Source organism: Rattus norvegicus, chromosome 1, assembly GCF_036323735.1.
Source record: "Rattus norvegicus strain BN/NHsdMcwi chromosome 1, GRCr8, whole genome shotgun sequence".
NCBI lineage: Eukaryota > Metazoa > Chordata > Mammalia > Rodentia > Muridae > Rattus > Rattus norvegicus.
Window position 1 is genome coordinate 162,815,662 of NC_086019.1, and position 27,830 is coordinate 162,843,491.

Consider the following 27,830-nt stretch of genomic DNA (forward strand, 5'->3'; position numbering starts at 1 on the left):
AGAATTATCACCATTAACTAAAGAAATATGAAAAGAAATGTGACTCTGACATACAACTTGAAGACACATGTCCTTCCCCTCCCCCATCCCTATCCCTCCCACCCACCTCAATTTTTATTTGGTTTCTTTTGGGAGGGAGGGATGAGGAAAGAGAGAAAGGAGGGAGGAAGGCAAGGGAGAGGGAGAGAGGATGAGAAGAAATAGGGAGGTGTGAGGGAGAAATCACTAAAATTCTCAAGTATTTAACCACCAGGCGGCAGTCTTCTGGAAGCCCTGCCCCTACAAGCACACCCTAAAAACAGCTATAACTGTTACCAACTCTTTTCAGTTAATCATACTGCTGGCACTAGATATCTAAGTTTAGAATATCTGTCTCAATTGCAAAAGCAAATAAATCCTGTATCTGATTTCCAACAACATTTAAAATTTTTAAAAATCCAGTGTTCAGAATAACATAATGAGAACTCTCAGAAATGCAGTGAGCAGAAACAAAACGGTAATGGTGTGAAACCAGCCAGAAGCCCTGGCCTATCTATCAGGTGCCTATCTACAGGACTGAACACCTACAGACCAGAGAAACGCATGCCTGCTCCAACAGACACCCAGCTCAGTACTTACAGCAGCACAGTGCACGCACGCTGGCTCAAACCAGAAGCCAAATACGCTCACCATCAGGGGAAAAATGATTGCCTGTTATATTCACACGGTACAATACACACAAACAAGTCAAACACAGCACACGGGGCCAACTGGGCCTGACAAGCAAGCTGGCACATGGGTATCAGCCACCAGATACTTACTGTATCACTTCACTCACAGGAAACTCAGAAATGGGTGAAATGATCAGCAGCCCCACTGTGCATCTTCACACACACACAACCCCAGAAGAACCCACTGTGCATCCTCACACACACACAACCCCAGAAGAACCCTTTCCAGAAGGAGACAAAATGGGATGCTTGGTAGTTCTTTTGTTTTGTTCTCTCGTTTTTGGTGACAGGCTGCCTTTAAAACTCAAATCCTCCTGCCTCTCTCTTCTCAAACCCTGGGATTACAGGCATGTACCCATGCTCAGCTAATCATGGCTAGCTAGCTGAGCTGTTATCACCCAGAAAAAAGTCCAGTATACAAAGGCCAGTACAAACTACTCTTATAAATGTTGTCCAAATAAATAGGAATAAAAAATAGTCAAGCTCTTTATAAATGAAAATAATGCAAATTTAAAGTTTACAACAACAACAAAATCAGTAACGACTGAACAACTGCGCAGACCTGTGCATGTACCACAACCCACGAACCGGGCTTCAATTCCAACCACCCACATCTTATGAAACAGGGATATACGCTGTCACATGTACCTGTCAGGACACAAACTTACCAAGGAATTCTTAATCACTTCACTCCTATAAAATTCTGGAAAAGAAGAAAAAGAACAGTAAGTAATATGAAGACAATAAGCTCATTAGCTAAGCGCTGTAAAGCTTTGACGTTCTAGTGAGGCATCTACAATGAACTAGTGCCTGTCATCTTTACCAATAAGAACAAGTACAAAACCACAACTAAGTAAAAGTGTCTTAAGGGAGGAAAACATCAGTGAGGCAGATGACAAATTGTCCATATTTAATTTTACAATTACTACCTGTCTCCTTCTGCAGCACATTCTAATTTAAGCCTTTAAAAACTCAAGCTTTCTTCTTTTCCCATTTCCGCTCATTTCTTTCTTTTCATCTGTACACAGTGAGTGTGCACACGCGTCTGTGATCCTGCAGGGGGCTGAGGTAGTGAGCATGCACACACATGTGTGTGGTCTTCCAGGGGGCTGAGGTTGAGGTCAGGAGTCTTTCCCTATTTTCTTTAAGGCAGGATATCTCAGTGAAGCCTAAAGCTTCTTGACTCAGCTAGTGTGGCCAGCCACCTTGCTCTGGGGAGCCCATCTCTCCCTCCTGGGCCTACATTACTGGTGGACTGACACACTCACCCAGCATCCAGGTGAGTCCTGGAAATTCAAACTCCAGTTCTCATCTACACCGCAAGTATTTTAACCTGTGAGCCATCTCCCAAGTCCCCCATTTCCAGTCTCGATGACTGATTCTCTCTATTCTTCAGGCACCTCTAGAACATTCCCTCATAGGAGTGTAGAATGAATATTGATTTAGAAACCATATGACACAAGCTTTACTTGTGCTTGTTGCTAACATTCCATCCCTTCAACTTCGTCAGGCCCTTTCTCAACTGGGAAAACTTGGATAATTGAAGTTCTTCTGTAAGCCCCATGATTCTGGGGCTGGAGAGATAGCTCAGTAGTTACAAGCACTGACTACTATTCAAGAGGTCCTGAGTTCAATTCCCAGCATCTACACAGTGGCTTACAACCATTTGATTCGCTCTTCTGGTGTGTGTGAAAACAGAACACTCATATACATTAAATAAATCAATATTTAAAAATGTTTCAGGATTCCATAAAACTTCATATATAGTAGAAAACATTACAAACCCAAAAATAAAAGTATGCTATGGTTCTGACAGACATTCCCAACAGTCACATACATACCCAATTATCTCCATGCCACTGACAATGCAGACCCTAGGGCACTCCTGCAGTCCCCTGTTGCTACACGACAGTATTCCCCACATGTGATCCACACACTACTGGTACTTGAGATGGACTGAGGCCTGATACATGGACAAGCGCCTTTTTCTACTAGTTGAAATGTGTGCCTGGACATTCCGGTTGTTACTGTTGGCCCATACCCTACAACTACCATATCCTCAGAACTGTCCCTGGCACAGGGGTAGACACTCAACCAATTTTGTTTTTATGAATGAACAATGACATGCCCAGGGAGCCCACTGATGTCTACCTTTTGGGGGGTTTCGAGGGATAGAAGAGTGAAGCTCTTCCAGCAGCTCTGTTGCTGAGGCATTTCCTCAGACAGGCCACCTGCGTTACTTTATCCTCCTCCAAACAAAAGGTCACTTTTATTGTATGTCTTGAGAACTACTCACAATAGAGTAAGTGCAAGAACAGGTTGTGCCAGAGGATTTACAGCAGGATCCAACTTTTCTAATTAAACTAACAATTTTTATCTTAAGTTACAGCTTTAGGCTGCTCACATTCTGTAGCTGAATGGTGACTTTTTTTAAACATGAATAACTGTTTGTAGTAAGTTATCTCCAGTGATTAAATGAGACAATTCAAGCCTTAAAGTATATAAAGGCAGGTTTATTGGGAAGTCACTCTTTGGTGGGTTCACTGGTCCCAAGGAACAAGGCCAGGGAGACAAAGGGAGGAAGAAGAGAAAGAGAGTGTGTGTGCACTACAGGGAGACCAAAATGTCTGATTTATAAGGGAAAGAGCTTCTGGTGGAGGGGAAGCCCAGCCCCACATAGAGAGCAGGGTATGCCAGCCATGCCCTGTAACAGGTAAGAACTGAGGGATGCTGGGGCACCCCAGAGACCAGCTCCACTTTGGCATGTGAAATGTGTCCCGGGTATAAATTCCAACAGTATGAAATCAGAAAAGAAAATTCTATGATTTTAAAAGGGAACATCCTGAAGATGCTATGAATTTTAGCATCTTTCAAATATATAACCTAAACTGTGTGGCTCTTGAGAAGAAACCATTAGAAACAAAACTGTGAGACCTAGGAGCAAACGGGTTACACGATAGTTATGACAGACAAGTCGCTCTCTAAATAAACTATGAAGTCCCTTCATTTAAGGAAGTGCTCGTTCCCCAGCACCCTACAACTCTACTTACATTTCATCAAACACTGCAGCCACTTATCACATGATCCTGAGTGTGTGTGTGTGTGTGTGTGTGTGTGTGTGTGTGTGTGTGTGTAATCTAAAGTAAGATTTTAAAGGGGTATTCCTATGTCTTTGTTTTGTTTGGTTTTGTTCCTATTGTCACTGTTTGTGGTCTTGGACCAAACCCAGGGCCTATGTATACAATGCCAACATTCTACCAACTGAGCTATATCCCTAGCCCTAAGACTTTATATTTTAATAATAAGGTGTCTTTTACTTTCTAGTTAATACATTATTTACTTGTTTATTTGTTTGTTTATTATTTAACTACACTCATTCTGTTTTACTTTATACAAGAATGTATTGCTTAAAGGTGGTGAAAAACTAGGCTGGGAGCATGACGACCGGTAGTAAAGCACAAATTAAAATATAAAAATAAAATCAGTGAGAAGACAGCAAAGACATATTTAAATTCTTTTAGGAAAAAAAAAGAGTTATTTAGTTTCCCTGTAAAGTACCTAAATTAGACAGATCTCACAGCACAGCTTTCCACTGCTAAGAAAGGAACAGGGTTATTTCTTCTAAAATGTTGAGTGGCTGACTCTGTAGATAAACCAAACTAGGCAATTTGCCAGGTCCATTAGTGCTCCAAACTAGTCAGGCTGACCAAAAGGATGGAGCCCAACACAAGGGCCATCACAGTCCCTATGAAGAGATCAGAGTGTGATCCAGCCAACACACTAAGCCTGACCTATGACACCATCCTGTTATGTCTAAAACAGCAGAACAGCAACAGGGCTTGAAGAAAATGAATACAGAATTTTAAGAATAAAATAAAACACATTCAGCCCTCAGTCTCTTGTGTAAAATTAATGACTTATGCAATCGTCAACAGTCAATCATTAGCTCGTTACCTTCCTGAGCAAAACAGCACCCAGGAGATAATAACAGGGCAGTTATAAAGGGCAAATTAAATACTAGGTTAAAAACACCTTATGAGCCACAATGTTTATTAATAAACTTCTGCTCATTTTCATTCTTTCCACTTGACTAAAGTCATATGCCAAGTAGCTCCTCAAAGGGTCCTATCAGAGCCTTACGTCCACTCAGACCACTACATACAAGAGCTTTTTTAGACAGCCATGCCCATGCCTAAAGACCAGACAGTCATGCTCACGCCTAAAGGATCAACAATGAAGCCTGCAGAGTGCAGTGCCAATGGCCCACACTGGCTGTCATGCCACACTCCTTTATTCAGTGAATGTTTATGAAGTGCCTCAACCTCACTCACAATAGGAGAAGTATAAGCTTAACCTAAATGGCAAACTATTTTCACTTATCTGATTGACAAGGACTCAATGGTCTACTGATAAGGCTGTAGGGGAAAAGACAAAAAACAATCCCCAACCAATACAATGTTGCAAAACCTACCAAAACAGAACATACCTTCTCAGTAAGTTCCACTCCCTAGAACTTACCCTAAGGGCTGACTCACACAAATCAGTGCACGAGTAAAAATTAGTCAATGCAACAAGTGACTGAACCTAAAAGTCCACTGCAGGGCCAACTAAAGGCACTAAAGAGCAGCTGGTCAATGCTCATCAGAGACATCCTCTAAGGCATACTAAGTGAAAACAGCCAAGCACACAGTATCTGTGAACACATGGCATCTGTGTGAGGGAACTGCTGGGAATGGAGGAAGAACATCTTATCTTTCTTCTGTTTCTGTAAATAATTCAGGAAAGACAAACAGGAAACAGAGATAACAGCAGTTCCCAGGGCAGGAAGGGAAACAGCTTGCTGGGACACAGATGAAAGGTGGCTTCAATGCAAACCTCCAGTTATATTTTGAAGCACAGACCACATTACCTACCCAAAAAATTAAGCTAAAAATAAATGAAGGGAAGGGGAGGAGAGAGAAGATGCACCCAGCATCCTCTGGTCACAAGTGATGTAAAAATGTCTTGTTTCTGTGGAGCTCACTTCTACAGGAAGGAAGAGACATTAACTCAACATACCAATCCTGGGTAAGCCTAAATAATTTGGGGGAAGAATCAAAAAAAAAAAAAAAAAAAGCAACAATTAGAGTGGCTCTGAGGGAGAGCAGCTCTGAGAAGCATGTGGAGAAAAGGCCAGAGGGAATGTGGAAGGACTTGCTTGTCAGCCCAGTACCGGGAGGAAGGTGTTCAGGCGAAAGTGCAGGTCATTAGTTACATGGAAGAAAAGGAGACAGTCAAGACACGGTGTGGCTGGAGCAGAGAAAGCAGAAGAACCAGGCCTTCAGGGGATCGTTTCTATATTCACTACCAGAAAACACTGAAGAGCAGCAGGAAGCTCTGAGCAGTGGCACAGGACATAAGGATCATGGCCTTATTTGGAATGAGCTAAGAAAGCACAGGAGCATTTTTAGAGACAGATAGCATGATCTTTCATTTGCAAGGAGTCTGGGTTGAAGACCGGCTGGGAGGGAGGTCATGCGTGGACAGTCTGTCAGGGGGCCCTTCTGCCATCCATGCAAGGTAGGACAGTGGCACAGAGGTACAAAGAAGTCACCAGGAAAGTATTTGCTAAAGGCTGGATGTGGGAACTAGGAAAGAGAAGACAATCCAGAATGACCCCTGAATTTTAGCCCTGGAAATGGAGTAGTCATTATCTGACAGGAATGCCTAAGGCTGATATATCAGACTCAGTCGTGAACATACCAAGTTTAAGTCACCTACTGACTCCAAAGGGGACACAGAGCAGGCTACTGGATAGAGGACATGACCTCAGAGGAAAGACCATCTGGGTGAGAGCAATCACAGCTCTGCCCCTGATGGATTCGTGCTAGCTGGTAGAGGACAGGCCCTGAGTGCTTCCCAGGAGAGAAAATAACTATGGCTAAATCAAACCAGAGGGAGAGTGTGGAGAGATGGCTCAGCAGCTACAGGTACACACTGCTCTTGCAGCTTCCAGCAGCAGTCAGACTACTCACAGCGTCCACTAACTCCAACTCCAGGAGATCCCACATCTTCTTCTTGCTTCTGAAACAACGGCACTGCCTGGTCACACATTCCCCAGACACACACGCATGCACAACTTTAAGACATAAACCTTTTAAAAATTAAATAACCCCCCTAGCTGGGTACGGTGATTCAAACACTTGGGAGAAAAGGACTACAAGGAGTTTGAGGCAAGACTGGCCTACACAGTAAGGTCTAGACCAGCCTGTGCTACAGGGCGAGACCCTGATTCAGAAATAAAACTACAGATTTAAAGAGTCTCCATTCATTGACACAGGCTTTGTTCCAAACATGTGTCAACACTATTTGGTTGATTTAAATCTCCTATGAAAACTAAAAAGATGTTAAAAAAAAAATCCCCTTATCTTCTTGGGATCTACTATGAATTCGGATGAAATAAAAGAATAACTGAGAAGCCAGCATTTCTAATAATCTTAAAAAAAAAAAAAAAAAAGTCTTGTAAAACCGAGAGATGGAGTAGATAGCAAAGAGGTTTAGGAAGGAGAGCCAATCAGCCTTCGTGTCTATTCTGCACCAAAGATCATAGAAGGACCATGACATACTGATGACTGCTATGACCAGATGAGGTAACATTAACCAGGATTACAAGATAGACTCCCCTAGCTCCTGTGATGAGTTACAAAAGCACAAAAGACATTTCGTTTACAACTGAAAGTCACCAGCCATCTCATTGTATTGATGAATTAACCAAAGCACCAGGAACACGCTCCTAAGTGGTTTCTGAGGAAGTGACCAGCTGTGGGCATGCCCTGCCACTGCCATCCCCTACATGCATTAATGGTCTTCTCATTGATAACCTCAAGAAATCTAAGGATTTTCAAAAGGCTGCAATCACCAGGTCAGGTGTGGTAGCACAGGCCTTTAATCCCAGCTCTTAGGGAGGCAGGAGGCGGCAGTGAGTTCCCGCCAGCCAGGAGAAGGCAGTGAGCTCTAAGCCTGCCAGAAGAGGGAAAGAAATTGAAGCCAGAGACAAAAGAGCAAAGAGAGTCATTCAGTTTCCATCTTTACATCACAGTCACTAGCCAGTCCCGTGGCTTCTCTTTTTAGAAACCAGTCTAATTAACACTGCAATTCCAATAACAATGGCCACCATTTTCCAAACTCCCTGAAGACACTAAGTAAAAGGATTCCAGCCAGCTTGAGCAAAGTGAGCAAGGCTCTGGCAGGCCTTTCCCTTCTCCCACCCCATCTGCCTTGCAGAAAACCATCAGATTGCATTTCTTCTTTTTTCCTAGTAAAATCATCCTTTTATTCATAATTGTCCATTAATGTATTTTAAAACATAGCCAATGTTATCAAACTTTGTCTTTACAGTTCTGAGACAATACGTTTCTGTCTCAGGTGGTGGTATACACTGACCCAGGAGCCAGGGTGCAGAACCACTATGCTGTGACACCCTGGAGAAGGGAATCCTTACAGGGCATCTCCGAAAGTAAATACTATAACATAAGACAAATCTATTTATTTTCTTTTCTTTATTGGATATTTTCTTTACTTACATTTCAAATGTTTTCTTCCTGATTTCCCCTCTGGAATTCCCCTATCTCTTCTCCCCTCCCCCTGCCTCTATGAGAGTGTTCCCCCACCCACCTACCTACTGCCTTCCATCTCCCCACCCTGGTATTCCCCTACATGGGGGCATTGAGCCTTCACAAGGCCAAGGGCCTCTCTTCTCATTGATGCCCAATAAGGCCATCCTCTGCTACATATGTGGCTGGAGCCATGGGTCCCTCCATGTGTACTCTTTGGTTAGTGGTTTGGTCTCTCGGAGCTCTGGGGGATCTGGTTGGTTGACATTGTTGTTCTTCCTATGGTATTGCAAACCACTTCAGCTACTTCAGTCCTTTCTCTAACTCCTCCATTAGGGACCCCATTCTCAGTTCAATGGTTGGCTAAGAGCACCTGCCTCTGTATTTGTCTCAGGAGACAGCTGTATCAGCCTGCTGTCAGCATGCACTTCTTGACATCCACAATACTGTCTGCGTTTGATGACAGTATATGTGATGGATCCCCGTGTCGGGCTGTCTCTGAATGACCTTTCCCTCAGTCTCTACTCAATACACTGAAACTAATAGAAGAGAAAGTAGGGAAAAGCTTCAAACACATTGGCACAGGGGAAACTTTCCTATACAGAACACCAATGGCACATGCTCTAAGATCAAGAATTGACAAATTGGACCTCATAAAATTGCAAAAGCTTCTGTAAGGCAAAGGACATTGTCAACAGGACAAAACGGCAACCACAGATTGGGAAAAGATCTTTACCAATCCTACATCCGGGGGGGGGGGGGGGGGGGTGGGGGGGGGGGGGGGGGGGGGGGGGGGGGGGGGGGGGGGGGGGGGGGGGGGGGGGGGGGGGGGGGGGGGGGGGGGGGGGGGGGGGGGGCTGAGGGGGGGGGGGGGGGGGAGAACCACTATGTGGGGGGGGGGGGGGGGGGGGGGTGGGGGGGGGGGGGGGGGGGTAAATACTATAACATCAGAATGGGGGGGGGGGGGGGGGGGGGGGGGGTGGGGGGGGTGGGGGGGGGGGGGGGGTTTTCTTCCTGGGGGGGGCCCTATCTCTTCTCCCCTCCCCCTGCCTCTATGAGAGTGTTCCCCCACCCACCTACCTACTGCCTTCCATCTCCCCACCCTGGTATTCCCCTACATGGGGGCATTGAGCCTTCACAAGGCCAAGGGCCTCTCTTCTCATTGATGCCCAATAAGGCCATCCTCTGCTACATATGTGGCTGGAGCCATGGGTCCCTCCATGTGTACTCTTTGGTTAGTGGTTTGGTCTCTCGGAGCTCTGGGGGATCTGGTTGGTTGACATTGTTGTTCTTCCTATGGTATTGCAAACCACTTCAGCTACTTCAGTCCTTTCTCTAACTCCTCCATTAGGGACCCCATTCTCAGTTCAATGGTTGGCTAAGAGCACCTGCCTCTGTATTTGTCTCAGGAGACAGCTGTATCAGCCTGCTGTCAGCATGCACTTCTTGACATCCACAATACTGTCTGCGTTTGATGACAGTATATGTGATGGATCCCCGTGTCGGGCTGTCTCTGAATGACCTTTCCCTCAGTCTCTACTCAATACACTGAAACTAATAGAAGAGAAAGTAGGGAAAAGCTTCAAACACATTGGCACAGGGGAAACTTTCCTATACAGAACACCAATGGCACATGCTCTAAGATCAAGAATTGACAAATTGGACCTCATAAAATTGCAAAAGCTTCTGTAAGGCAAAGGACATTGTCAACAGGACAAAACGGCAACCACAGATTGGGAAAAGATCTTTACCAATCCTACATCCGATAGAGAGCTGATATCCAATATATACAAGGAACTCAAGAAGTTAGACTCCAGAGAATCAAATAACCCTATTAAAAAATGGGGTTCAGAGCTAAACAAAGAATTCACAGCTGAGGAATGCCGAATGGCTGAGAAACACCTAAAGAAATGTTCAACATCTTTAGTCATAAGGGAAATGCAAATCAAAACAACCCTGAGATTCCACCTCACATCAGAATGGCTAAGATCAAAAACTCAGGTGACAACAGATGCTGGTGAGGATGTGGAGAAAGATGAACACTCCTCCATTGCTGGTGGAATTGTAAGCTGGTACAACCACTCTGGAAATCAGTCTCAGAAAATTGGGCATAGTACTACCTAAAGACCCAGCTATACCACTCCTGGGCATATACCCAAAAGATGCTCCAAAATATAACAAGGACACATGCTCCACTATGTTCATAGCAGCCTTATTTATAATAACCAGAAGCTGGAAAGAACCTAGATGCCCTTCAACAGAGGAATGGATACAGAAAATGTAGTTAATTTACACAATGGAGTACTACTCAGTTATCAAAAGCAATGACTTCACAAAATTCACAGGCAAATGGATGGAACTAGAAAATATCATCCTGAGTGAGGTAACCCAGTCACAAAAGCACACACATGGTACGCAACTCACTGAGAAGTGGATATTAGCCCAAAAGCTAGGATTACCCAAGATACAATCCACAGACCACATGAAGCTCAAGAAGAAGACCAAAGTGTGGATGCTTTAGTCCTTAGAAGAGAGAACAAAATACTCACAGGAGGAAATACAGAGACAAAGTGTAGAGTAGATTGCATTCCTAAAGCTAGCCCTCAGAGTCTATTTCCTTATTTGGCCACTTCTTCCTCCTGACGCTGACTACTAAGGTCTAGCTATCAAAGTATTGAAGTCCAGCAATCAAAAGCCCCTTTGGCTCACCTAATTAACCTGTCCAACTAAAATTAAACACCTCATCCTAACACATAGTCCCCTTGTACTTTTATAAAGCATCACTCTCCTATGGCCAAGTCTGTCTCCTTGTTATCAAGAAGCAATCCTTTGTTGTCCAAATCTTTTTTCAAAATAAGCGTTCACTACCCTTATTATGGTATTCCCTGCCTTTCGCTTGCATGAATAGTCTAATAAAGGCATTTTACCAAGCATTATCACATTTTTTCCTCTGTTGATCCTCCAAAAAACCCATCTCACCTACTCTATAGGACATGATTATCACTGTCTCAAACCAGAGACACACTGCCAAGGTACCTACTTAATATATCAAAATGGATGCTGCCTGCCAGGTTCTCCCTGCATCCCTCAGCCCTGCACCCCTCAGCCCTGCATCCCTCAGCCCTGCATCCCTCAGCCCTGCACCCCTCAGCCCTGCACCCCTCAGCCCTGCATCCCTCATCTCTGCACCCCTCAGCCCTGCACCCTCAGCCCTGCACCCCTCAGCCCTGCACCCCTCAGCCCTGCACCCCTCAGCCTATTACAGCCCTCCTGGCTGGCATACCCCACGCCCTACTCTAAACTTCTCCAGCTGGTCTGCCCTATTTATTCCAACCATTTTGATAACCTCACCGTTTTTCGTCTACCCTTTACTCTCCAGGCCTCTTGGTCTGGCTCTCCTCTCTCCCCTCCTTCTCCTCATATGGTCCCTGCTCAGGGTAACCTCCACTCTGGACTCTCCCAGATATCCCTGTCTCTGGCTGTTCTCTCCCTTTTATCTACAATAAACCTTCTCCTGCACCATGCCTAGGAGCTGCCATGCCCTTTCCTTTTTATTTCTTCTTTTCATTTAATCTCCAAAAAACTTTGAGACAGAGCAACTGTCTTTCTGTTTTTTTAATCCCAAGCCAATGGCAGGAACAACGCTGAACCCTGGTCTTCTTGCTTCTCAATGTGTGTCCCAAAGATGACTGTGATCTTGAATCAAATAGTTGATCTCCTTTTAAACTGCCACTTCTAGAAGAATCCACAATGTAATATATAAGTCTAAATTGGAGGCTGGAGAGATGGCTCAGTGGTGAAGAGCACTTGTTGTTCTTGCAGAGAACAAAATTTCAACCCCCAGCACCCACATGGTGGTTTACAAGCATCTGTAACATCTTCCAAGAGATCTGATACCCTCTTCTGACCTCCAAGGGCACCAAGCACACATATGTACATACATTCAGGTCAAATGTAAAATAAAATTAATAAATCTAATAAAACAAAAGTGACCTGGAAGAAACCAGGCCATTCTTCTGAAAATGACCCTATATACATAAATCTAAGTATAGGAAGATACAAACTTGTTTTCATAACCTTGGTCACCACAAAGGGAAATATGTTAAAGAAATATAAAACTGGCATAAGATACTGAACTCCCATCATTTGTTTTAAATGCCAGGGACTGGAATAGTAACTGGACCATTCATTAAGGGGAAACAAACTTACTTAGCAACTGGAATAGTAACAGTAACCTTGATAAAAGGGGGACAAACTTACCAAAGAAAGGCTATACCCTAGAACACTACCCGCCCTCCATGTCTCCAGCATACAGCTCTTGAGATGTTCTCAGAAAGCACGTCTGAGCTGTCTAGTAAGCAGTAGAAGACACTGCAAGCTGCTCTGGTTTCAAGCGTACAAACGTGACTTACCCGAGGCTCCAGGTCCCTTACCTTTACAGATCTTCTCGTTATCACACAAATGAAGAGTGAAGTAGGTATCCAGAAGCTGATGGCCATTTCTGTTAACAATGTTCCGAGCAGCAATGTTCCGGAGATGACGCAGACGCCGCTAAAGCATAATCACAGGTAAACAGGCATTCAGGTTTTATTCCTCTATGTTTTGAAAGCAGTATTTCAAAAAACTGGAACCTGACAGGTTGTCCCAGCCACTTCTTGTTGAGCCCATGACACAACCCAGTCTCCTATTTGTGCCTCGGCACGCTCTCCGCCACACAAGAAGTACACTTTCCTCATCTCACTCAAAGAGCAGTTACAGACATGGAATGGAAACAGATAGGAGATACCTCTGTTCTATGTATGTACATGTCTGTGTGTGCATGTGTGGGTGTATGCAGTGGAGCTCAATGTTGAGTGTCTTCCTCAACCACTTCTTCATCTTATTCCAGGGATCTGCCTGTCTCCATCTTCCCAAAGATGAGACAGTTGAAGCACACTCCCACAGGGACAGGCCACCACACCTAGCTTTTTGCAAGGTTGCTGGGAACCCAGTCAGGACCTCATGCTCATGTGGCAAGCATTGTACCAACTAATTCATCTTCTCAGCCCCTGAAATATTATGTAAGTGAAAAACACCTACAAAAGAGGATGTGTATCCCCAGGACATAAACTAAACAGAAAGTTGATTCCCCTCCCCCAAAAGGCTTCAGATAGTTAGGATACATATATGCCCTGTTGCTGGTTCAACCTAGATGCCAGATCTTTTGTACAACTACAAGAGGACATAGACAGAAAAAAAAAAAATCTAAAAAGTAGTAACTCGTTTACTCCAGCCAGCCTCCATCTGCTAATCAAGGCTAAGTTCCTTCAGTGTCACTAACCAGGATACTTGAGTTATGTGGAATCACTGCCTTAGAAACACAAAAGCTCCAAAGTAGAGCTTCAGCAAAAACACAGAAGAGAGGCTGAAGAGCTAGCCCAATCATGCCATAGCAGAGACAACAGTGGCAGAACCAGGCACGGTGGCAAACACCTACAACCCCAGCCCTTAGGAGACAAGAGTCAAGACAGGATCGCCGCATGCCCAAGGCCAATCTTCTACTCTCAGGTTCTAGGCCAGCCAGGGTTACATCTCAGGACAGTTTCTCAAAGGAAAAGAAAGTAACACTAGCGCTGTGTTCACCCTCAAAGCGAATCCTCTTGGGACAGTGGAGGCCAGCAAGATGGCCCAGTGGATAAAATGCTTGATGAACAAGCCTGACAACCTGAGTTCAGCCCCTAGTCACACAAAGGCAGGGAGGAGAGAATCAATTCCACAAAGCTGGTCTCTGGCCTGGACACACACACCCACACCCACACACCTCCACACACATCTCTCTTTCTCTCTCTCTCTCTCTCTCTCTCTCTCTCTCTCTCTCACACACACACACACACACACACACACACACCTCTCTTTCTGTCTCTTTCTGTCTCTGTCTCTCTCTCACACACACACACACACATCTCTCTTTCTCTGTCTCTCTCTGTCTCTCTGTCTCTGTCTCTGTCTCTGTCTCTCTCTCTCTCTCTCTCTCTCTCTCTCTCTCACACACACACACACACACACACACTCAAAATAATAAAATAAATTTTAATAAGCACCTAGGGCTCACTGTTGAATACCCTTCCTACCCTTCTTTCCAGCTGACAGCTGGGAATACCCACGTTCAGCTATGCAGGCAGGCAGCCAACAGGGCCTACATCTTTTGTCCATGCACACGCCAACCCAAGCTTTCTCCCTGTGTACAGATTACAATTCCTTGAGAAAAAAGGCCATTGTCTAGTAGGCTTCCCCAATCCTTAACTATGAAAAGCTCCAGATATGTTTACGAACCTCTCAAGGGCTCAGGCTTATTAACAATGTGTTTTCCTTTCACACCCTAGACTGTAGCTACTTCCTGCTACCTGTTTCATTAACTCCTTCATTGAAAACTTCTAACTGGGAGGTGGTGAGATGGCTCAGTGGTAAAGGCACTTGCCACCAAGGCGGACAATCTGAATTAAGTACTGGGAACCTGCACCGTAAAGAGAGAAGCGACTCTCTGAGGTTGTCTCTGACTTCTACACAGGAGCCTTAGCAGATGCAGTAAACTACTTGTTTACACTGACAAGAATCATCCACAGACAACAATCCCATTTCATTGGCTGCATGAATGCCAATGGAAAACACCCACCCTTGGTTTTGAAGCTTCTGCAAGCTGACCTCTTCAAGGACCAATCCAGAGGGCTGGGCAGTAGCTCAGTGGCAGGGTAATAGCCCAGTATGCGTAAGATCCTTGGTTTCATTCCCAGCACTAAAATAAGTAAATAAATGCCTGGGGCTGGAGGGGATCACTCCAGCTACTGCACTAGCCCTGAAGCCGGGAAGGGTGCAGGACCAGAGATGCTGGCTGGCTGCCACCCTCCACTACAACGCAACTGGAGAATAAAGGGGGGACAGCAGAGTCAAGGCCAGGATTCAATCCTGCTAACACACTTGCCTCGGATGCAGCATAGCAACAGTGGTAATTACAATGGAAAGTGGCGGTCTATTCCTATAAATCAGCCAAAGACCACAGCTTTGGAAAGGACTTACTATAGTAACTGCTAACTGATTTATCCAGGGCTCAGGAGTAGAGCACATACTTACCTGCCTAACACATCCACCCAACTCAAAGTCTGGATTACATCTCCACTACTGCAGACAGACAGAAAGACAGTGGTTGTTGTTGTTGTCGTTGCTGTTAATTCCACCGCATACTTAGTAGCAAAGTATAAAGAAATAATTTGATTTGGTTTGATTTGTTCTGGTGATCTGGTTTTGAGCCAAGGTCTCTTTATATTAAACAGGTGGGTCTCCATATCCTGGGCTTAGATCTTCCTGCCTCTCAAGTTCTAAACCCACAGTCACAAGACACTAAGCCCAGCTCAAATAAATGTTTCTAAATATACTCATCTCCGCTACGTAATAACTTGGAACCTCTGCACAGTCAGCCAAGTCACACCGAGACTAACGGAAACAGAAAGCAGCTGTCAGTGGTGGCATACCCTCTGGGTCTCTGTCCATCCACCTGCCATCTTCCCCTGCAGGCATGCACCTGACATAACAGTGCCCATAAGAACAGAGGCCTCCTTCTCCTGTGCCTCATCCCTAGAGGGAGGCTGAGGACCAAAAGATGACCATTTTCATCCACCACCCCACTTCATGTGTTCTTGTATAAAAAACAAAAGTACTATACGGGTCTTAAATGTGATCACTCACAAGTCTCCACCAAACAAAACTACCCCACAGACAACTTTGATGGCTCCTGCTATGATTTGGATATGAAGTGTCCCCAAAGAGGACTTGGTCCCCAGTTAGTGTCATACTCTAAGTGATTCTGAGAACTTTAGAAGGTAAAGCGTAGAAATAGGCCACTAGGTCACTTCCTTAGAGGTATCTTGTCACTGTCTCAGCTCTAGTTCTCTCAGCTTCCTGTCTGTCATGAGATGAACAGCCTCTGCCACGCACCCCTGCCACCACGCACCCCTGCCACCACGCACCCCTGCCACCACGCACCCCTGCCACCACGCACCCCTGATGCATCCCGTGGCCATGTTCTCTTGAGTGCAGAGTGATGCTGCTACACAATGAAAAAGTGTGCTGTATGCTCCCAGCCCCATCACATGTGGCAGGTCTGTCACTACAGCCCAAAGAATTCTAAGTGATTATGATGGCTGAAAATCATAAACAGTTACACCATAGCTCCCCCCATCCTATCGGATACTCTTCTTGGGAGTCCTGAGATCATATAGCAGAGGACAAGCAGCTACATGGAGGGACCGTCCTGGGTTCTTCACAGCTGATCTCAGATAACAGCCAGACCGGTGGCCATGACAACCATTGGACTCAAGTTATTTCTACAAAGCCTGGGCCAAAGTGCAGATTTAGGAGCAAAATCAACGTTTTATGCCACTGATTTTTTGTTGTTGCTCTTATTACACAGATACGGGTAACTAATGAGCTCTAACTGACTAAAGCTATTCTGGCCTCTGACATAAGTAAGGAAACCAAAATTGGAGAAAATATGACTGTTCACCTGGAGCAAGGACAACTTAGCAATTACTGACATGTTCCAGTACTATTAAAAAAGCAAAAACTTTATAAACACTCTTAAATAGTAATACAGTCACACAACAGAACACATATCATTTTTAAAAAGTCACTAAGTATGGGTATGAAATTCCAAGGAGGGAAAATATTAACTCTTCGTAGAAAGAAATCTAATTATATTCCCTGGATAACAGAGATTAGGGTCGTGCAGACACGAAAGGGTCACGGAGTGAATACTGACAAGCTTTCCAGCCCCTCTGAATTTTCTTCTGAGTTTGCTTATGACCCTTTAAATGCTATGTTTAGCTTACTGGTTATTAGAGAAACCTGCTGCTGCTGGTGTGCCGGCTGCTGGTGCAGATGTGGTAAGATGTTTCAGAGCATCTGAATCAGGACCGTCCTCACACTGGTCCTGGATGCCTGCTGTCTCTGGCCTTACCCTGCTCCCCTCGATTCACTCCTTTTTAGTTCACCCATTTATTCTCCATCTAGGACCATGTTCACTGGCAGGTAAGGAGCTAAGACTCAGGTTATTTCAGGTAAATTCAGATTCCTGTTATTTTGTTTTAGCTTTATGGAGAACAAGAAAATGAAACTTCAAAGAAAATTTTGTTTTCCCAAAAAATACTCAGTCACTGAACCGGGGACTTAAGCTTGCTATCAAGTTAGACTTTTCAAACAGAGAAGCCCCGGCAGTACTGCAGCACCCTGCCACACACACCTCCGTTTCCCCTCCACACCTCCCACTCCCATGCCCACCTTCTGATCCCACCAGAAAGACTCCCCGGGAAAGTTCTGAGAAATGAATGCTTTCACAATGAGGGCTTGGGCCCCCTGGCCCTAAGCAAATGATGCCAAGAGTCAGTGTCACAGACTTAACCCAACAACACTCTCTCCCAAGAAACACTTGACAGTTCTCGCTTGTAACTAAGAGCTTTCTCTGACACAAGTTATACAGCTTCCCACCTGAAACCTTGAATATTAACTCTGCTCTTCAACTCCAATCAGCCAAGAATTAATTTAATGAAGTCATTTTCTGAGCACTACTAAATTATGAAACAGGCTTCTCCATAGCAAAGACAAAGCAGACCTCTGACGTCTGGCATTTCTTTGCTCTCTTACCTCTGCCCTGTTCACCTTCAGCCTTGGCTCAGACCTGTCCTTCTGTCTGCCCTCCGCCTGGCTCTGAGGAACAGGCCACCTCTCTCCCCATCTCTAGCTCGGGCTCTTCTCTCTCACTGACACTTCCTGCACACACAGGGCTTAGGCACTGTGGGGAATAGAGCAGGGTGCTCCCTCATTTCAATTTGTAATCCTACTAAGGAATGGAAACGTGAACCCAAGTACAACACTCACACTTATAACCCCAGAGTCCCAGCCCTCATGAGGAGGAGAGCCGAGTTGGAGGACAGCATATGCAACAGCAAGTTCTAGGACAGCAAGGACTTCTCTCAGAACGCTTGGAAGGAACAAGCAAGCAAGGAAGACCAGCCTAAGCTAAGCAGGCAGGCATGATGGCACACAGCTGTAACAACTTTATTTAAATACACACATACACACACACACACACACACACACACACACACACACACCACACACACATATTAATTATATGGAAATTTCCAAAACAAAAAAAATTCTAAAATACTACTAATAAGGACTGAAAGTCTAAAGACTTTAACTTTAACAGGGTGACAAATTCAATGTTTGAGAATAAAGAAAATTATTTTTAAAAAAGAAAACAATTAAAGACAATTTCTAGAGAAATGAGAACTAATCAGTAAAATATTAGAGCAATAGAGTAGCCATTCGCAAGCACTCACACTCATACACAGCAGCCGTCCTGCACTTGCTTTCTGTTGCTAGGATAAACAAAAGCAACCTGGGAACCTACACTTCCACCACCGTCCTTCACTGAAGTTAAGTCATAGCAGGACTAAGCAAGAACATGAAGGCAAGCACTGAACCAGAGAGCACGGAAGAACAGCCGCTTACTAGCTTGCTCCCCAAGGCTTGCTCAGTTTGCATACATATCTCCCAGAACTTCCTAGAGGGGGCACAATGTAGTGAGTTGGCCTAAAGCTGCCTGTATTATAATGTTAATTTTGATTCCACCCACATACACACACTGTTTCCCCCAAAGACTAGAGAGTCTTCCTGAAAGACAGGGAGGGACCCTGCCCCCAGTTAATTCTGATTGGTAAATAAAGATGCCAGCTGTCAATAGCTGGGGAGAAGACACATAGGAGAGGTTTAGGTTTCCTGGGCCTGGGACCTCCAGGAGAGGAAGAGAAGCAGAGTTCCCACAGAAGAGGAAGAATGTGCAGAAGGGAGGAGAGATGTGATGGGATAGCCAAGCTGTAAAAACATGGTGGCCGGACAATTGGAGTTAAGAGCAGCCCAGATGGAACATAGAAATTAGAAAGCAGTAACTCGGAGTTATCAGTAGGAAAGTGGATCCTAACAGCATGGACGGTAGGCAGTTGCCCGGCTATTGTGCTGTAAGATGTATGTAAAAATACACGGTGGTGTGTGTGTCTTTCATCCGGGACATAAACCATTAGTACAGGAAGTATTTTTCTATTACTGCACCATCCACAAGAGGTGTGGAGGTTTGAATGAAAATGTCCCCCATAGGCTCAGGGAGAGGCACTATTGGAAGGTGTGGCCTTGTCAGAGGAAGTGTGTCACTGAGGGAAAGGCTTTGGGATTTGAGATGTTCAAGTCAGGCCCAGTGTCACTCTTGCTGCTGCCTTTGGTTCTTTTTTTCGGAGCTGGGGACCGAACCCAGGGCCTTGCGCTTGCTAGGCAAACGCTCTACCACTAAGCCGGTCGGGGTTGGGTTGCTGCTGCCTTTGGACCTGGATGTAGAACTCTCAGCTACTTCTCCAATACTATGTCTGCCTGCATGCCGCCATGTTTCCCACCATGATGATAATGGACTAATTAAGCCTTTGAACTGTAAGCCAGCCCCCAATTAAATGTTTTCCTCTGTAAGAGTTGCCATGGTCTGAGACAATAGACCCTCCCACATCAGTTATTAATCAAGAAAATATCCCAGAGTTGCCTACAGACCAATCTGATAATGGTATTTTCATTCCCAGATGAGTCTAGCTTGTGTCATGCTGACAAAAAACTGTCCAGCATTAGCCAGGCGTGGTAGTGCATACCTTTAAACTCAGGGCTAAAGAGGCAGAGGTAGGTGAATCTCTGTGTGTTTGAGTCTAGCCTGGTCTACAGAGAGAAATTCAGGACAGCCAGGGCTACACAGAGAAATCCTGTCTTGAAAAAGCAAAGGCAAACAAAGCATTCATGCCAGGCAGTGGTGGCAGACATACTTTATGGAAATATTTAAATGCTCCATTAGATAGGATAAGAATTTCTGGTGAGGGTAGAGCAAGCATGGTGGTCTACACCTTTAATCACAGAGGCAGGCTGATCTGTGAATTCCAGACCAGTCAGGATGGAGTCAGGATGGAGCAAGACTCCATCTCAAAAACAAAAATAAAAACAGAATTTCTCAGGGGCTAAAGAGATGGCTTAGCAGTTAAAAGCATTTGTTGTTCTTGCTGAGGACTTGGTTCCCAGCACCCAGATAATTGTTCATAACCATCCATAACTCCAGTTCCAGAGGATCCACCAGACATACATATGGTACACACAGCCAAAGAACACTCATACACATAAATAAATAAACATAAAAATTATAAAAAATTAATTTCTGGTACATTATTATTAACTGTGATATCAATATACTGTACTTTGTTTTGGTTTAGTTTGGCAGCTTCAGCCACGTGGCTGTGCCTTTAGAGTCAAGGGTAGAAGAATATTATAGGGAGAAGAAAGTTATAGAATCTTTTTCCGCAACTAAAGAAAGCTTCTGGGGGCTGGAGGGATGGCTTAGAGGTTAAGAGCACTGACTGCTCTTCCAGAGGTCCTGAGTTCAATTCCCAGCAACCACATGGTGGCTCACAACCATCTGTAATGAGATCTGATGCCCTCTTCTGGTGTGTCTGAGGACAGCTACAGTGTACTCACATACATAAAATAAATAAATAAATCTTTAAAAAAGAAAGAAAGAAAAGAAAAGAAAGAAGGAAAGAAAAAAGAAAGGAAGGAAGGAAGGAAGGAAGGAAGGAGGGAGGGCGGGCGGGCGGGCGGGCAGGCATACGTCCCAGGTGTCCCTGCATGGAAGCCCAGAGAAGTCATTGTGAGAAGCTGTGAAGGTAAAGCCTGGATTGCCTCGGAGACCCCAAAACGTTAAAGATGCTGGAATAGTGGGATACTTGTCAAGGGGAGCTGCTAACAAGGAGTGGAACCAGCCCAAGAGAAAGAAGTGTCTTGCAGTCAACAAAGCTGGAAGGAGTTGGAAATCTGAAGACTGCTTTGACATCAGACATGGAGATGCAGAGTTTGGAGTTTGCCCAGCTGGTTTTCAGTCTTGCTTTGGTCCCCTATTTCCTCCCTTCCCTACATTTTGGAATGGTAATGGCATATCCAGTGCCATTATATGTTGAAAATAAATGATCTGGTTTTTGTTGTTTAAATTTACAGAGAATTACAGTTAAGAGATTGCATGAATCTCATAACAGACTTTGAACTTTGGACATTTAAACAGGTTTGAAACTGTTATAGACCATGAGGACTTTTGAAGTTGGACTGGATGCATTTCTGCATTATGTTATGGCTATAAGCCCACGGGGAGCCAGGGAATGGAATGTGGTGCTCTGAATGGGAATGGCCCATGGGGAGGTATTAGAAGGTGTGGCCTTGTTGGAGGAAGTGTGTGAGGAGGAACTGAGGAGCAGGCTTGGGGTCTCCTATGCTCAAGGTAGGCCTAGTGTAGCACAGTCTCCTTCTGCTGCCTTCAGATCAGGAGGCAGAACTCTCAGGTCCCTCTCCAGCACCACGTCTGCCTCCATGCTGCCATGGTTCCCACCATGATGAAAATGGTCTGAACCTCTGAACTATAACCTAACCCCAATTAAATATGCTACTGTGGTCATAGTGTCTGTCTCTTTACAGCAATAGAAAGCCTAAGACCTATTCAAAGAACAAAGATACAAAGATCTAAGGATGAAACAAAATTCAGATGCAATAAAAGAAAAATAAGGTACTACATAAAAAAATATTTTAAAACACAGCCAGAATACAGCAAATACAGAGGCGAATGCCAGCAGCAAACCACTGAACTGAGAATAGGTCCCCTATTGAAGGAATCAGAGAAAGAACTGGAAGAGCTTGAAGGGGCTCGAGACCCCAAAAGTACAACAATGCCAAGCAACCAGAGCTTCCAGGGACTAAGCCACTACCTAAAGACTATACATGGACTGACCCTGGACTCTGACCTCATAGGTAGCAATGAATATCCTAGTAAGAGCACCAGTGGAAGGGGAAGCCCTGGGTCCTGCTAAGACTGAACCCCCAGTGAACTAGTCTATGGGGGGAGGGCGGCAATGGGGGGAGGGTTGGGAGGGGAACACCCATAAGGAAGGGGAGGGGGGAGGGGGATGTTTGCCCGGAAACCGGGAAAGGGAATAACACTCGAAATGTATATAAGAAATACTCAAGTTAATAATAAAAAAAAAATATTTTAAAGCCCAAAGAAATATTCAGTGTGCAAAATTGCTTGTCACACAAGCCTGACAAACTGAGTTCCACCCTTCAGACCTGGGGGGTGGGGGTGGGGGACCAACACTCCAAAGTAGTCTAATAACTGCCACTAGTGTGCTGTGGCATGCTCACATCTGCACACACACATGTGCGCGCACACACGCGTGCGTGCACACACACACACACACAAGCTAGTAAATAAAATTTAAGAAGTTCAAAAAAGGAGAAAAATGTTTAACACTTTAAAATTATACATGATAACAGAACATGGCAGCTCACACCTATCATCCCAACACTTAAGAGGGTTGAAACAGGAGGATTACCATGAGTTAGAGGCCAACCTGGGATACACATTGAGTTCAAGGCTAGCCTAGGCTACAGAGTTGAGACCCTGTCTCAAAAAGTACCAAAAAAAAAAAAAAAAAAAAAAAAAAGCAACTTTATGTAGTGAAACAGCCAAGTGCAAAGTCAAAGGAAAAGAGAAGCTGAAGAAAATAAATTAACACAACAAAAGCAACTTCACTGACACAGAGGTATTCCTAGAAATTCCCAAGAAAATTCCGATAAATGGAAAAGAATGTAAACAAGTAACTCACAGAGGAAATACAAGAGTACTTAAATGTAGAAAGACCTCATGCACACAGTGAATGCAGTGAAGCTTCAGAGAGCTGGCGCAGGTCAAAGGGGCTAATACCATTCACAGGCAAAACACTGGCAAGGCAGACACTTGGCCAACAGCCATGCAACTGGCAAAAGCCTACACATACGGCAAATAGCGACATCTAGACAACAAATGCACACATCCTTCAACACACAATCCCACTTCTAAAAATAGACTTGCAGATATGCAATATGATACACTGATTTCGAATCTTCTTTTGCAGTGGTTGGGAGCAGACAATGTCTTACACTGGTCTTGAACTCACCATACAGTCCAGGCTCAAGGTCTACAGACTTATTCCCTTGAGTGCCGCTTTTAGAAGGCAGAGGAACCCCCAGGGCAAGCCCTTCCTCTTTTGGGTCTCCAGGTGAGTGGCTCTTTCCTACAGGAAGTGTTCCCTGCCATGATCTGCAGCATCACCACAGGACTGAAAGCTCCCTGACCAGACTGAGATCTCAAAATCTGTGATGCAGAACATTTCCCTACTCTTTGTATGTTACAGTATGCTACAGTAACACAAAGCTAACCAACACAAATAGAATAAAGTATGGCTGGTATCAGAGAAAAACTGCAAAGAACTTCAAACATATCCACCACAAGTTAAGTTATGAATCCTATAGTGAAGAATACTGCATGGCCATGACGAATAAATAATGTGGTGTTGACAGGAGTCAAGACACTGTTAGTCTCTCAGTGGTTTGTATGGTGCCTGTGTTGTCATATGCACTTCAAAGATAGAAAAGAAGACAATGATGTAATTCCTGGAGAGGCCATAGTACAAACGATAACACTACTTGCCCCAGGAGGGGGATGGACTACACACTGTATCCTTATGCATTACACAAAATCTTATACTATACACATTTTACATGAGAAAGCATAGGAATATATTCCCTACTTTTAAATGAAAAATAAGTTTACATTAAAAAAAAAAAAGACAAATTCGGGTGGTAGTGGCACTCGCCTTTAATCCCAGCACTGGGGAGGCTAAGGCAGGTGGATCTCTGTGAGTTGGAGGCCAGACTAGTATACAGATAGAGTAGACGGCCAGGCTGAACAGAGAAACCTTGTCTTGGAAAAAAAAGGGGGGGGGGCAATAAATCTTTTTTTTATTTTATTTTATATGCATTTGTGTTTTGCCTGCACGTGTATCTGTGTGAGGGTGTTAGATCTTGGAGTTACAGAAAGTTGTGAGCTGCCCTTTGGGGGCTGGGAACTGAACCCAGGTCCTCCAGAAGAGTAGCCAGTGCTCTTAACTGCTGGGTCATCTCTCCAGCCCCCTTGCAGTAAATCTTTAAATGCAGACATATGCAGCAGCCATCCCCTCAGAAGAGAGTGACACAGTTAAAGGAGCTCTAGCTACAGTAGCCCTGAACTTCAGGGATGCTCTATCCTCACTAGTGAGCAAGCCCCTGGCTGCGACCCTTCCCACAGAATGTAGACATTTCCATCCCTGTTCCTATGTGACTTGTTGGAGAATAAAGCAACCGCTGTGAAAGTTCTGCAAAAACAGTGAACAACGTTTTGAAAATGAACTGATAGATCCAGCGAGGGGGCGTGGCTGTCAGTGAGAAAGGTAAACTGACCTGGGGCTAAAGGAAGAGACAGACTAGCATTCATCTACCTTCACACAGATGAGAAAGGAGAAGGAAAACAGACTTCAGATATGAAAACAGTCAATGACCAAAATTCTAGAACTGCGGAGCTGAGAGGCCTCTGAAGGTCATCTAAGCCTGGGGACCCTGCACTACCAGGGAATGTGTTCAACACGAAGAACCTCGGGTCCTCCCACAGCACTGACCTACTCAAGCAGAACCCTGATTTTAACTGTCGCCAGGTACTCCAAAGGCATATTTTCTATGGAAGCAGAGATTTACAGCATCCAGACTTATTTTTAATGAGAAAGCCTGGATCAAAGCAAAGGGACTACTCACTTCACTGTTAGTGGGCCTGATCCCTAGATGGGTGCACCAAGTTTGCCCCCGAGACACCCTGCCTCAAAACCTTAAGGCCTCTTGGCCTTTCAGGTTTCACGTGTTCTACCCCCTTATAACCAGCCAGCCAGGTCTACCCACTGTCCTCCTAGCATCGCAGGCATATGGCTCTTCCTCTGACGTCTTTCATTCACTGCCCCACAGCTACTGTCACAGTAGAAAAAGCAGTTTCCTTCTCCTGCCTGTAAATCAACTTCTGATTCTGAAATCAAAAGTTCAAGTCCTACTGTCAAGCTCTAGACAACTCCTGCAGAAGGCTCAAGGCACTAAGACACATTTAGCACGAACATGCTGATCCCAGGCAGAGACTACCGTAAGCCAGAACTTGGCATTTCAAAGGCAAAACTCTACTTCTCCTTTCTCCTGTCGCATCCTTTCTTAGAAACTTAACCCATGCTCCTTTATGTATCGAGGTCCTCTTGTTCCTCTCATTCTAATCAAATTTCACTAAACACATGCGGGGCCTCAACCCTCCAGTGCTATCTACAATCCCAGACCCTCTGAGCAGCCACAAATGCTCTCATCTTCACCTTACATGCCATATCGTAATAAACCAGAACATTTTATTATCTCCTAACTACTTGTGATTTGCTAGCAACATCTCTGAATACCATTACTGCAAAGGGGAATTGAAAAGCTCCAAGTACTGTGATCATAGCAGTGCACCACCTGCTGAACAACAGGAGATGTTTTGGGTTGTTTGGTCTGTCTCTCTCCCCTTCCTTCCCTCCTTCGCTCTTCCTTCCCTCTCTCTCCTGGGACTGAACCCACTGGCTTCATGCAAGCTAGGAAAGAGCTTTACCACTGAGCCACATCCCTAGCCTTGACATTGTGTTGTTTATAAACTGACTAAACCTGAGTGGCAGCTGGACCCAGAACTGAAGGGAACCAGATACCAGGCCTAGAACATCCCAAAGACCTGTGTGTCAATGGCTTGGACCTTGGCATAGCCCTGCTGGGATGCTTGACAAACTTTAGAGCTGAGACCCAGTGGGAGTCTTCAGAGCGTGGGCCTTTGAAGGGATGTTGGGGTCCCCAGACAGGAGGGCAGCTTTGTGCTGCTGTGCTCAGAGCCCAGGCTACTTCGCCATAAGGGCAAAGCAATGAGATCATGGATTGACACCTCCTAACTCCAACTCTCCAAAGCCAAACCTTTTCATAACTGATTGTTTTTTCTTCTTTTTTCATTGTAACAGAAAGCTAATACAAGCGATGTTCTGTAAAGGACATGTGATCAGCTAGCTACATTGGATATGAGCTGCAGAGAGCTGCAAAGGACACACAATCAACTAACTAAATAGGAATACAAGCCGCAGAGAGCTCCCGCACAAAAGGACAAGGCATGGTTAGAGAGCAAGACCTTCCTACCCGCAGCCCTGACCTGCAACTGGGAGAAGGACTGGAGGCCGGAGGAGACATCAAGGACTATGTTTACTCAAGCATGCCTCAGAAACAGAATTACTGTGAACCCTGAATAATGGACACAGGAGACTCTGAGCTGAACACACAGAGCCACTGGGAGGGTCACACAAGCCCAGACCCTTCCCCACACCTTACCATTGGAGTTCTTGTGCTGTGTGCCATAATGGTAAGTAAGCTGGGGCTACTGCAGCAAATAACTGAACCCTGGGCGAAGGGGATGGGAGCTTCCTGCTCACAGCTGTAAGTATAGGCAGCCCAAGACCTGCAGCAGCAGTCTGAAGCAGAAGTTTTGTAAGAATCAACCTTCAACTTCCAGGACTAAAACTAACTCCAGGTAGACAGCTGCAGAACTGAACCAAAAAGTCAAGCAAACTACGGACTATGAGAGGATGAGTCAGTAGGACAGAGGGGGTCCCTCAACTAGATCTCAGACTTATAATCAGTTCAGCAATAAAGTGTAACACCTGGGAACAGTGGCAAAAGCTGTTATCCCTGCACTCAGGTGATTGACACATGAGGGCTGACAGGAATTTGAGGTCACTCTAAACTACAAAGTAAGTTCCAGGTCAGCCTGGGCTGAAAAATGAGACCCATCTCAAAAAGAAACAAAACAAAACAAAACAAAAAACAAACAAACAAGATAGATGGGTGATGGGGTTGGGGATTTAGCTCAGTGGTAGAGCGCTTGCCTAGGAAGTGCAAGGCCCTGGGTTCGGTCTCCAGCTCCGAAAAAAAGAACCAAAAAAAAAAAAAAAAGATAGCTGGGTGATGGTAATACACACCTTTCTTCAATCCCAGCGCTCAAGAGGCAGAGACAGGCAGATCTTACTTGAGTTCAGGGCCAGGGTGATCTACAGAGAGAGTTCCAGGGCATGGAGAACCCAGTCTCAAAAAAAACAAAAGGGGTGGTTGGAGGGGGTGGAGGCGAATTGGTTGTTTCCATGGAGTCTCACACCCGAGTCCAGTCCCCAGGGCCCACATGGTGGAAGAGAAGTGACTCACAAAAGTGGTCCTGTGACCACCAAATAGGCAGAGAGAGAGAGAGAGAGAGAGAGAGAGAGAGAGAGAGAGAGAGAGAGAGAAGTCTACAATCCAGTGACTAGCTGGTATCTTCTGGCAGAGAGGACAGAGTAGAGAGGCAGCTGGCTCTTTATTTTCCTATTTGTCCTGAAAATCTTCCACCTAAAATAAACTCTGTTTAGTCACTTCATGGGGAAAAAAAAAAGCCCAAAATACTCTCCTATGTGTACAACACACAAGTAACAAATATGGTTCGGTAACCTACACC

General features: G+C 44.9%; 1 protein-coding gene across 4 annotated transcripts in view; it reads right to left on the minus strand.

Annotated features, from left to right (window-relative positions):
- Nucleotides 1-27,830, minus strand: part of Uvrag (UV radiation resistance associated) — a 257,835-nt gene that overhangs the window by 219,148 nt on the left and 10,857 nt on the right. For all 4 annotated transcript variants that reach the window (NM_001401542.1, XM_039113238.2, NM_001107536.1 and 1 more), the window contains exons 2-3: nt 12,736-12,853; nt 1,379-1,413 (exon numbers count right to left, since the gene is read on the minus strand). In NM_001401542.1, the coding sequence (NP_001388471.1) occupies nt 1,379-1,413; nt 12,736-12,853 (153 nt within the window). The remainder of the gene's footprint in view (nt 1-1,378; nt 1,414-12,735; nt 12,854-27,830) is intronic.